General features: G+C 52.7%; 1 protein-coding gene across 1 annotated transcript; it reads right to left on the bottom strand.

The window, feature by feature from the left end:
* Positions 1–284: 284 nt before the first annotated feature.
* S100A7 (S100 calcium binding protein A7) lies at positions 285–3627 on the bottom strand. Its single transcript, XM_006177172.3, has 3 exons — positions 3524–3627; positions 1854–2011; positions 285–505 (listed from the first exon to the last, which is right to left on the bottom strand). The coding sequence occupies exons 2-3, from the start codon at positions 1992–1994 to the stop codon at positions 341–343; spliced, it is 306 nt and encodes a 101-aa protein (XP_006177234.1). The 5' UTR covers positions 1995–2011; positions 3524–3627; the 3' UTR covers positions 285–340.
* Positions 3628–12642: the final 9015 nt, after the last annotated feature.

The following is a 12642-nucleotide window of genomic DNA, read 5'->3' as shown; positions in this document are numbered from 1 at the left end:
GACTTTGCAAGGCCCCAAGTGAGAGTTCTAGTTTGCATCCTGACCCAGGCTCACCTAGCTGGGTAGAACACTTGGTTCCAGATACAAGGACCACAGATGAATCTCAAGATCCAACAGAGAACAGAGACCCAGTCAGGTCTCGGGGCACTAGAGGGAGCACGCTGGGAGTGGAGACTTGCTGGGGAGGATGGGTGCATCTGGTGGAAAATCCACAAAGCAACTAACCAACAATTGTGTATTCTGTCTGAGATACACACATAAAAGAAAAAAGGAAATAATGCAAATTCCTGGCGAGAAGAGACACTTTATTGTTTCTCGGGTTCTCTAGAGGCCTCTGGGCTCACTGATCGCCCCCAGAACAGAGCTCTCCTCCTTGGCTCTGTTTGTGGTAGTCGACGGCTATATCGGCCAGCAAGGAGAGAAACTCGGAAAAGTCAATCTTCTTGTCCCCATTCTTGTCCTTTTGCTCAAAGATGTTGGACAAGTAATCTTTGCCCCTTTTTTCCTGTGGGAAAAGACACAAAGCAAGGCAAATTCAGTCCCCAAAGAGCTGTGATCTGGGAGAGAAGGAAGAGAAACAGGCACCAGAGCAGCACAAGTGTGGCGGGTGTGGCACAGATGAGGGGAAGTGTGGGCTGCGGTGAGACACTGACATCACCCTGCAGTTCACCCAGGGAGAGTCTTTGCCCCAAATGGGAACTTGGGTGAGACCTCGCGTGGTGAGCAGGCTCTGCTCAGAGCTGCACTGATCAGGAGCTGGTGGGGTGGACTCAAGCCCCAGACCCTCTCCCCAAACCCCCTTCAAGGCCGCCACCTACTGAATATCTACTCAGGAACCCAAAATTAGACCCACCCATATATAGAGCTGAATCACTTTGCTGCACTCCTGAAACTAACACAATATTGTAAATCAACTGAACTTCAATTAAAATAACTAAATAAATATATAAGCCCAGCCTCATCCTCTTCAACCCAACTCTCCTCTCCTGTCTTCCTTCTGGCCTACAGCCTCTTACAAGCCCTGAGTGCCTTCCCTCTTCTTGCTGACCTAATTAATCTCTTTGTTACCTAGTAACCCCTTCTTTTGGTAATCAGCTCAGTGCATTCTAATTATCAGATTAAATCAGGTCTGTAAAAGAGTTCTTCATTGTGAAAAGGGGTGTTAAATTCTGTCAGTAATGCATATATACAGAGAACGAACTAGTGGTTACCAGAGGGGAGAAGGGGAAGAGGGGGGAGGATGGGGGAAGGGGACTAAGAGGGTCAAGCAATGAGGTATAAAATAAACAAGACACAAGGATGTAACATACAGCACAGGAAATACATCCAATATTTTAGAATAACTTCGATGGAGTATAATCTATAAAAATATCAAATCACTACGTTGTACACTTGAAACTAATACAACAGTGTAAATCAACTGTACTTCTAAAGAAAGAAAGAAAGAACAATTTTGTTCCTACTCTAAAAAGCATCTGTCAGCAATGGCGTTTCCATCACCTTCCCTCTAATCTCAAGGACCCTGAGGGGAGCCTCTAGAGACAGGGCCTGAGCATATGGGCTTGAGTCTCACACAGCGGGTGTGACAGGTAACAGGAACCCATTCACTGCCCTCCAGCTGTAGCCCTTTGTGACCGCCTAAGAGCAACCATTTACATCCGTGCATTGTCATACTTTGCCACATGTGTCCTCTCTTCGCACCCTGATCATAAACCAGGACAGGAAGTCCTACTCTGTCTTTTGCAGATGAGAAAGCTGAGGATGAGAGAATGAGAGTGACTTGTCCAAGGTCACACAGCAGGGTCCGCAGCCATGCCGGGCCCAACAACACTGGGAGGCCGACCCCGACTCACACAGGCACTGAGGAAGTTGGGGAAGTTCTCCTTCAGCATCTTCTGCACGCCCGGCTTGTCGATGGTGTCGTCTTTCCCGGTGTACTTGTGAAACATGTCGATCATGCCCATCACGGACTTCTCGGCCGCAGTGCTTCCCATCTTGGCTTTCAAAACAGCTGCCAGAAGGAGAGGCGATGCCCTTTGGTGCCCGTCCCCCCAGGGGAGGGTCTCAAGCTAGGGCAATGGGAGAGGGGCTGAGCGGCCCGGGAAGGAAGGCTCAGGTGCAACAGAAGAGCTGTGCTCCTCCATGTGGTGGGAGGAGTTGCTCAGGAGGAGTTGCTGGGTCCCCGCAGCTCAGGGTCTAAGAAGATGGAGGAGACCCACAGAAGTCCCTGTGGGTGGGGCCACAGAATGTGGCAGCAGAGGTGGAGGGCTCAGACACACTGGACAGGACTGAAGCCTGAGGGAGACCCCCAAACAGAGCACTTGGATGACCTCACAATTCAAACAGCAGCAGCTCCATCTCCCCCAGGGTCAGCATCAGGGTGAGAGTCACGGGGGCAGAACCGTGTCCTCTCTGATCTGGTCTGACCCTCCTGGCTGCTTCGGGAAGACCCCCAGAGGCCCACCCTGACCATAAAGCAAGCTCTGCAGGGGGGTCCTGGGCATGAGTGTGAGCAGGGAAGCACAGCCCTGTCCTGAGCCCTGGTGGAGGGCCCGCCGGACCATCCGCAAGACGGAGGACGAGGGATGCGACCCGAGCCAGCTTCAGATCTGAAGGAACAGAAATACATGCCCCAGCCCTGAGGCCGCTGAGCGGAACTTGGGAGATGGGGCCTTCGGACTGTCCCTTACTAGGGGTCATCTGCTCTTTGTGCCTCCCTGTTCTCTGCGTCTCCAAGGCTTGACATCATTTAAGTAAAGAGAAGGTCTGACTTCCAGATGCAGGTTCCCCGGCCAACAGTCAGAGGTCAGGGCGGCCCTGGACCCCAACCAGAGAAACTGGGCAGAGCGGCCCTCACATCCCAGACTCTCCAAAGCACCCAGGAAGTGGCCCTGTTTCACACGTGTGGGCATCTAATGCAAAGCCCACTGCCCTCTGCTGCAGGAGAAAGATCCCTGCTGTTTTGTAACTAAGAGGAGCCACCCAAGTTGGTCGACTTGGCCGAGACCAACCTGAGCCCCTCGTCCAGATGGTTGCTGAGCATTTCCCCCACTGGGGAGGACGTGGGGAGCCTGGTGGATCAGCCTCTCAGCCAGTGGGACCAGGACATCGCTCCAGGACAATGGTGAGTGAGGGTCCCAGGCCTGGGCTTAGGGGGCCTTCAAGTTTTTGGCAAGAGCACTCAGTCTCCCCCGAGGGTGGTGGGGTTGGATCTTCACCTGCCCAGTGCCTGACAGGCAGGTGAATCCAGAGAAAGAAGACGGAGGTGGGAGGTAGGGTTTCCACTGGGGATGGTTCCACCAGAGCCATCGCACAGGGGCCAGCGGGAGGAGCAGGGAGTATCTGGCCAGACGTCGTGCTGTACGGAGCAGGACCTCAGCTGGGGTGAAGGTCACAGCCCTGAGCGTGGCGGAGCTGTGACGACCACAGGCCCTGGGTCGCCCTCCCCAGCGGCTCCCTGCTCCTCCATGCCGGGCCCTGTGCGCTCCTCCAAGAGAAGACAAAGAAGCGGGTACAGACTTACCCGAGCTGAGGAGATATCACTGAGGAGAGGCAGAAGGGAGCTGTGCACCTGGGCAAAGGCTGGTCCCTTTTTAGGGTTCAGCCTGGCTCTTCCCAGGGGCTGGGAGCCCCGGGGCCATGATTGCTGTCTGCTTCCTGGAGCCTTGCCCCACGCGGGTGGGCGGGACACACCCAGGAGGGTGAGCTCAGCGTCTTCCTGCAACACCCCAGGATGCGGGGTCCGGCCCCTCCCGAGGACGTGGGGTCTGGCCCCTCCCGGGGAGCCTCACCTGGAGCCTTTTCCTGTCCCCAACTCGATCTGGGGCTGGCACCGTGTTACAACAGGACGCGGAAGGGGGTAGACAAAACTGGGTTTGTGGACCTAAAGAGGATGGAATCTGGGGCTGTGAAGGCAGTGTGGTCATTTTCATTCACTCAGTCCTTCTACAGACTCGGTCTGAGAGCTAATAATAACCACGGCCGCCACTGGCTGAGAGCTTAACCCGTGCCGGGCCTCGGGGCACCTCCTGCTCCTGTCACCTCCTGGTCCTCAGCACCTGCGAGGCAGGTCTACTGTCTCCACGTTGGGGGTGGAAAACAGGTGCATGGAGACTTTCAGCACACTGAGATGATCCAGCTGGTAGACAACAGAGTCAGGGCAGGAGCCCAGAAAAGCCTGATTCAAAATCTTCTCTTACTCCTTCAACTAACCCTCAGGGCCTGTCCTTTGGGAACTCACAGTGCAGGGGAGGGAAGATGGGTCCTTCACTGCCTTCCTCACGTCAGGTCCGCACTGGATCCTGGGAGGGAGGCAGGTGTCATGGCTCCTAGTGACAGACAAGGGAACACAGGGTAGTGGGCTCAGTGCTGTCATCTGCTGCGGAGGGGACACGCGAGGTCAGAACCCTGAGTCCTGCCTTTACCTCTACACTCTTGAGTTCACTTGACAGCCCCAGAGCTATCTAGGTCCAGGGGTGGGGGCAGCCATGGAAGGAGACCGCGGGCAGGGGGTTAATTGGGCAAAGTTCTTTCCCGGCCCTTGATGCTGGCTTGTCATAGGTCTTCAACGCAAAACAGTCTGCTTCTTCCTCCATGCAAAACAGTCTGCTCGGGAGTCCGCGGCCAGGCCCTGGGCTCTGCTGTGCCCCGACCTGCTGCAGAAAGTCTGGTCCAGGTGTGGAAAACAGGGTGGGGGAGAGGCCTGGGGGCTTCTGGGGAGCTGCCCTGTTGACTCACTAGGAGCCCTTAATCCTGCTCTTGCTCCCCTTGGAACTTCCTCCCAGGGACTGAGGGAACTGGCTCAGGCATTGGCATCCCAGGGACCAGCCCCACTGCAGAGCCCGGGCCAGGCCCTCCCAACACAATGGCCTCTTCGCCCCAGCCTGGCCTCCTTGCCCCCATCGTGCCCACATTTCCAGCACCACTTCTCCCTGATTAACTCATTCCATCCATTCTCATCCCTGCTAAAAAGCTTCCAGGAAGGATACACCAGGAACTTTGGGCAGGGGGACTGAGCCTTAATTCCCACTTAAGCCCAGTTGTAGCTTTTGAATTTTGAACCGTGTCAAAATACTTAAAATTAGTTTTTAATGTTTGTAATTACTCCTCCTTTTGTTAATTCTCAGCCTCAGTATCAGAGGCTGAGCTATTTATAATCTTCAGTTCCTGGAATTTAAGCACCTCTGATCCATTGCAAGTTCCCTCTCTTATTTATTTCTTATCTTCATTCACATTCCACTCTGGCCAAAAAGCATCAATTTCGTCTGTTTATATGTATGCATTCTTGCAAATATGAATAGTGATTTCGGTCCAAGTGCTATGGAAGTTTTTTATTTTATATAGATCTATCACACAGAAATGTAGAACAAGCAAAAATGTGCATACAGCCCAAGGAATTATCCCCAACGCCTATAGCCATCACCCAGGTCCAAAAAGGGAACACTGGCGGCAGTGGCTCCAGTCCCCGCCCTCCCTCTCTTCCCGAGATAACCATCAGCTGGACTTTTGTAAGGCTGTTTTCTTTATATATCACCACGTAAGCATATTTCCCTATACACTGTGGTTTTGCCAAATTTCTGAATTTTACATGAACAGAAACATTCTTCTGTGTCCACCTTCTTTATAAAACTCAATAGTAAATTTGTAAGTTTGACCCATGTTAGACCATGTACTGTGTTTTTTCATTGTTGTATCATATGTCTTTGTTTGAATGTGACCATGATTTCCAATAATTCTGCTTCGGATACCACACACCATTCATTTTCTTATCTTCCTTTTGGCGTGGGATCCTGCTCAGGTGACTGGGGGTTTTGACATGTGACTTCCACTCCCCTGGGGCATCAGCCTCCCTGTCTGATGATGTGTATGGAGGGGTCCAGCACAGGCCTTGGCTGTGTGTCTGTGCTGGATGTTTAAGGAATGGGGTGGGGGGAGCGCGGGGCATGCGATGAGCCTCAGGACACAGAGCCCAGGTCCCAGGGAACAACTTTGGATCAGTCCTGTTGCTGTCAAAGAGATCAGTGTTTGTAAGCATTCTTAGCAGCCCAGTCACAGCCCAGCATCTCCTCTGTCAACTCACCACCACCAGAAGGGTTATAGGGAACCTTCCAAAGCCTTGGCCAAAAAGGCCTTTGGTACCCATGGGCTGCTCATCCAGGTCAAATCTGGCTCAAGCCATCTGTCAGGCTTTGGGTATCTGGGAAGGAAGATTGTTTTGTTCACTCCTTCAGGCACCGAGGGATAATGGCTACTAATAAAAGAACCACCAGTCGGAGACTCGTGCACAAGATGATTAGGTACTTGTGACCCTACCTGTAAAACACCCCAACAGCCAGCCCCCACGCTCACACAGGTACCTCTCGTCTGCGGGGCCCCCTGTTGTCTGTGGCAGCGTGCCCCTAATAAGCTCCTTTTCTATTCTCATCCTTTATCTCTGGTAAATCCTTTTACCAACCCATGTGTCACCATGTCACCAACCGGCCCACATTGTCTCCACAACAGTCAAGGCATTTTCAAAGACGTCATCTTTCTGGATCCTAAAAGAAGTCTGGAAAAGGCAGACTGATGCACGGAGAGGGTGGAGTGACAGATGTAGGACTAGACCCCAGGAACCGTGACCCCTTACCACTTCACCGCAAAACCCAAGGGAAGCCGAGGCCATACCAAGAGAACCACACTCTAGATCCAACAGGGATGGTGACCCCAGCGTCCTTGTCTCCTTGGACAAGTCCAAAGAATGGGAGTAAGCTCAGTGATATCAGGGCTATGTGGTTTGACTTATAGAGGCCAGGGAGGGGTGAAGAGCCTTCGCTGCTTCCTCAGGGGCAGTGCATCTACTGCCAACATCTGTGGGATTTAGGATCCTAGGAGCCTGGGAGAGGGACCCCCCTCTTTATCTGCTTAAATCTGTTGCGCTCCCCACAAGAAACTCCCCCATGTGGATGTAGGAACCTCAGGCATCCATCCCCCTTCCACACACCTCTGTTTCTTGGACCCATGACCTAACCCTCAAAAATGGCCTGTTCTGAAGAAAATCGTATCTTCAGCCTTCCGTGCCTCTATCACGATGATCCAACATCGTCCAGAATTTGAAGCACCAGACCAAGTGCTTCCTGGGCTTCTCCTCTTCCCCAGCTGCCCTTCTCAGGACCAGGATCTTACATGTTCTTCCTTGAAAGAACCTGTTCATGCCCATCAAAGTCAGAGCCTGACTCCCTGGTCATTTCTCTTTCCCACTGGTGCCCCAGCCTCTTCTTGGCCTCCCATGCCTTCATTTGCTGCTTTCCCATAATCACCCCCCAGTTCAAAGATGTCTGAGGCCTCCTGGGACCACCGGCAGAAGCCTTCAGGCTCTTCGGAGGCCTCAGGCCTCTTCCTGAAACACTAGTAGATAAAAAAAAAGGATGCCTCAGAGAGAAGCAGAGAGAATTCCACTCACTCTGCCTCCTCCCCTCCTTTCCCAGGGCAACCTCGGAGCAGTGCCCAGAGACTTTCTGGGGCTTCCAGATCATACTCAGGGAAGCAAGTCCAGAGACCTTGCCCTGGCTGTCACCACCTTCCACGCCTTTCCCCCCAGGCTGCCTGACTTCCCCACACTTCATGCCAGCCTCCAGGACACCCTTGCTCCCTGGCCAGAGTGACGCCGGTGTGAGATGTTGTGTGTTTGGACAAGCTGCTTCTCTTCGCTTGAGTCTTAGTTTCTTCCACTGACGATACAGTTAAATTACACTCAGGTTGGTTTTTCCTTCGCTGGACGGTCACACATTTCTGCTTCCTTGCCCCTGAAAATATTTGAGTTTGACCCTTAGTCTTGACTGTAACTTCCCTGACAGCGGGGCCCAGATACCTACGTCACATACTGAGCACCCTGGAAACCGTGTGCCATCTCTGTGCCAGAGGAAGCAGGTCTCCAAGAAGGCCACCTCTCCTGCCTAACGCTGGCCTTTCCTCTACTTTCGCACTGAACCCCTTAGGGTTTCCTGAACACTCTAGGCTTTTGCTCCCGCCGTGCCCTCCGCCTGGCCTCCCCTTCTCCCTCCTGTCTCCTAGAGATCACCTCTGTCCTTCAGACACAGGTAAGGTTACCTCTGTAGTGGCACTTTCCCCGACTTCCTCAAACAGAGGTTTTGCCGGGACCCCACATCCCACTGGCACATCCTCATCTCTTGGTGTATCCTCTCCCATGGTGGCACTGTCCCCGGATGGATCAGGAGCACAGGGCGCTAGTCCTGCCCCACAAGTCGTCCTTCATGTGGCCTGCCAGGGGTGACACTTCCCTCTCTGTGCCTTAGTCTTCTTATCTATCGATGGGGACACTAATACCAAAGAATTCTGAGGACCACGAGAGGCAATCGGTGAGAAAGCACTTGGTGAGGGTGAGAAATACGAAGACAATACTGTCAACAGAGATTCCGGGGTGCTGAGTGACATCTGTGACTCAGTTTGAAAGTTGCCCTCTCCAGGGTGCAGCCAGTTTAGAGAAGCGGAGGTGGTGCTGTGGTAACAGCCTCCCAGGGTGGAACAGTGACTTGGTTGAAAGACACATCACAGAGATGCAGTGGGGAAGGAGGAGCAGTCATTCCTGAGGGCAGAGCTGCATTCAGGGAAAGAACATCCACTCCCTCACTCACCCCAGGGCAGCAGCTCCCAGAGCCCAGCCCTCCCACCGATCTCATATGAGCCTCCTGGACCGCCCTCAGCCAAGGCAGCATCCAGCTCTGCTCCTTCTCCCCCGACCTCCGCACCCTGCCCACCGCTGCCTCCTGCTGCTCCACCTGCCTGATGGTTGCCCTCCAGCCTTGATGCAAATCCATTCACCTGGGACTTCCCTTCCCTGCATTCTGGAAATTTCACTGGACTCTGTCCAGTTTCCTGGATCCCTTGAGACACTCCTTTTGCTCCTTCATTTTAGTGGAAAACCCTCCCTAGTAATTTCCAGAGAAAAGGTATTTGGAGGATAAAACACTTCAGACCTCATATGCCTTCTTTTCTGCCCTGTGGTACCCTGGGCTCCTCCATCCACTCCATCCACTCCCCCCACACCCATGATTCCTGTAGGTTTTTCCCAGGAAATAGTCTCTGTCCCTCCCACCACTTCCCCCAGCTCAGGCTCACACTATCCCATGCATGGATGGGTGCACCAGCCTTAGCCAGGGCTCCCCACCCACCGACAGTCACCTCTTGGGGCAGCCATTGAGGTCCTCTGCTGGGATCCCTTCTGCTAGGAGTGCAGGTGGGATCCCCCGAGGGCTCACATGGGCCCCCGCCCCCCGGCCCCCAGCAGCTCCCAGCCAGGGAGTGAGCTTGATGGGGATACCAGAGTTGGGGCATTCCCGCCCAAAAGGGGACACCTCTAGTGGGTGGCCTTTGCCCTTGGACGCCCCATCCACCTGGCAGAGACCTCAGAGCTGTTCTCCCATCTCAGGCCCTTGCTCCACAGTCCTTCCTCCTAAACCTCTCTCTTCACAGGCCCCCCCACCTCCCCTGCTCTCTTTCCCCTTTATCTTTCACAGACATCTCCCCCCAGTAAATCTCTGACTCTTTGATTCCACCTGAGCAGCTGCTTCCTGGGGGACCCCCCCCCCTTCTCCAGACACTGCGTTTCTCTGCTGGGGGGCTTTACCCACTCACTCTCTTCTTCAAAATCCTTAGCTGACCTCCGAGGAGTTTTTCAAGCTTTTTATCCCCAAGAACATTTTCTTCAAACAAAACAGCCAAAAAAGCCTCGCTGTTAGAAAAAGCCCTGTTTGTTTCTTCAAACAAAATTGTGTGACGGAAGCAGATACGCGTAACCAGTAAAGGCAGCTGGCGGTTGGAGGAAGAGGCCTGGATGCTCAGCAGAAGCCCCTGGGCCATCGGGGGTGGGGGGACAGAGTTTAATAAGGAATGTGAGAGTCCTTTCCGCCCTGAGATCCCACACATCTCTGGTTCCATAGCCTCACGGTGATCACTAAGCATTTATATACAAGAAGCCTTGCCTGGGGTCCTAGGGCTTTTGTTAACTTCAGAAGGACAGGTGAGAGCCCAGCAGCTGGCTTCCCCCAGAGGCTATGCCCAGGGAGGTGTCTGGAAACGCGACAGAGGCTGCAGGCGGGTCTGCACAGGCAGCATCGCTGCTTCTGCCCGCAGTCCTGGGCTGAAGCTTCCAAATGCCACCTGAGCCTCACGGGATGCGGCCGTGACCCACGCAGCAGCCAGAGGGAGTGTTTTCTGCTCCAAAGACAGTGACGAAAATTCTAGAAGATTGCTCTCTGTTTTTGTTACTTGTGCCCCAGTCGGGAGAAGATGCTCTGCCGGAGCTGCTGCCAAGCAGCAACGCTGGTCCCGCGGTCAAGGTCGGGCTCGGCCCGGTTGTGGCACTGACTCTGCCTAGACCAGCAGTCCTCCATGTGTGCTTTGGGGACCACCTGGGTCAGAATCTCCCAGGTGATGTGAAAATACAGATCTTGCGTCCCATTCTCTGCTTCCTGACTCGGATTATCTGGGGAGAAATCCAGGAATCTACATTTAAACAAGTATTCCCAGGTTTCTGGTTTGTTTTGGTTTTGTTTGGGATTCGGGGGTTGGGGGGGTGAATCCTGGAGAGGGTCTGAGAACCACTGATTAGAGTAAATGCTCCCCGAGGGCAGGGACCTGGCCCCTTGTGGCATAAACAGCACAGATGGGTCCATGACAGGCCCACCGCAGGGACACACAAAGGCCATCTCCTCGAGGGGTCTACTCTCCCCTAGCAAAGGGACCTGGGAGGTGCAGGGTCAGGCTGGAGGTCAGGCTCATCTCCCTCCACCCCTCACCACTCTGAGCTCCCGTGGGTCCCTGGACACACCATCCCTTCTAGGACCCCTTGCCTCCATCCACACCCTCAGCCCTGCCTGTGATTCCCTTCCCCCATGTCTCTGACTGCCCTGTGAGCCTTTCTGCTTCACCCTGAGTTCTTGTTCCCTCCAGACATCCCAGCACCTGCCTCCCTATTTCTCAACCCCCATATTATCCTGAACGGAAGGCTTCATATCTTTATCTCACCGATATGGCATTGCAGGGAGCTCCCCGAAGGCTACTCAAGTATTATTGCTCTTCAAACCCTCTTCCTGACACAGAGAAGGCATGCCCCCCAAAAATGATGAATCACAGAGTGTGATCACCTGAGGGAAAAAGCAGACTTGAGTCAAGGGTACAAGGTCCTCTGGTCCCAGCTCCACTAGCAAAGCTCAGCGTGACCAGGACAGCCACTCACCTCCCAGGTCTCAAGCCCATGAACTGCAAGAAGTGATGGAGATGAACACATTGTATTCAATACAAGCAGGAGGGGTTAACAGAATTCCTGACAGCTCCATCGCTGAGGGAGCCAACTTGGCCTGTAGAAGCCCATTGAGGGAGCGGCAGGTATATTGAAAACAGCTCTGGACCGGGTTCTGTAGCAAACTCTCCTTACTGATGAAGCGCTCAATGTACGCCCAGGAAAGGAACGAAATCCTGGGAATTTGGGGAATCTGCTCACACAGAACAGGTCCTTCTCTGAAATATGACTGCAACGTTGGCAGGAGGCAAAAGGCCAGGAGAATGGATCAAGGTTTCCACAGGCTTTGACCAAGGAATTGGCTGGAGAAGTAGAGATTAGGAAGACACGGACTGAAAACGAAGGTTCTCTCTGCAAAATTTCATCATGGTAGCTAACTGGCAGCAGACATGAGAGGTTAGAAATGCGGCTCACTCTCCACCCAGTGCGCAGGAGCAGTGGGACTTGAAAGGCAATGGGCTGACCTGGTCGGTGAGCAGCCTCTGCCCCAGCCCCAGGGCACCTAGGAAGAGAAGGAGGGAAGGAGGGCCGTGCCTTGGTCCCGCAGTGGAAACTGGCTCAGGCAGTACAGGGAATGTTATGTAATGTAATTTCGTTTGGGTTTTAATCTTTTTGTTTGTTTTCTTTTTTGTTTTGTTGTTCTCTTTCTTTGTTTTCATTTTTTGTTATTTTGTTTGTTTGTTTGTCTGTTTGTTTGGGGCGGGGTTTAATTATTAAGTGCCTATTTTATATTCTTGGTAATACAGTTTCAACATGTCCGTACAAGTGTTAGGAATACAGACATCTCATTTTAACACATGCAAAAACTCCGTTTGCATTGAAACTGGATGACTGTGACTCTTTGTTTGATTGTGTGTAGCAATAAAAATCTTTTTAAGTGTGCCAGAGATTCATGGGGTAGATATAAATGTGAATAACTGAAATTAGATCTGAGTCGAGCTGCATCCCACTTAAGACTTCTCAGCATGAGTATTACTCATCCTTGTTCTCAGAGGACAGCCAGGAAAAAAAAAATAATAATTGATGTGTTTTGTCACCAGGTGGGGTCTGTGGGGAAAGAATAAAGTCAATGGATGATAAGATGGGCTGAAAAGGATCTGAGGGAAGGAGGATGTAAACTGTGTGAGGATGGTGTTAAATTAGAGAGGAACTAAACTGATTTTTTTTAATTTTTATCAAAATAAAATGAGGGGGAGTAGCAGGGCCACTCTCCTTGCACACCTCTACACAGCATCATTCACACTATTTCTACAGATTGCTCCATGGAGAATAAAATCTGAGTGGTGCCCTGGAGCTGTGTGCTGCCCTGGAAGGGCACAAAATCAGGACCCTATTCTGGAAGCTGG

The sequence above is a fragment of the Camelus ferus genome, chromosome 21 (genome assembly GCF_009834535.1).
Source record: "Camelus ferus isolate YT-003-E chromosome 21, BCGSAC_Cfer_1.0, whole genome shotgun sequence".
NCBI lineage: Eukaryota > Metazoa > Chordata > Mammalia > Artiodactyla > Camelidae > Camelus > Camelus ferus.
Note: the sequence above shows the minus strand (reverse complement) of the source record. Positions and strands in the feature narration are given on the sequence as shown.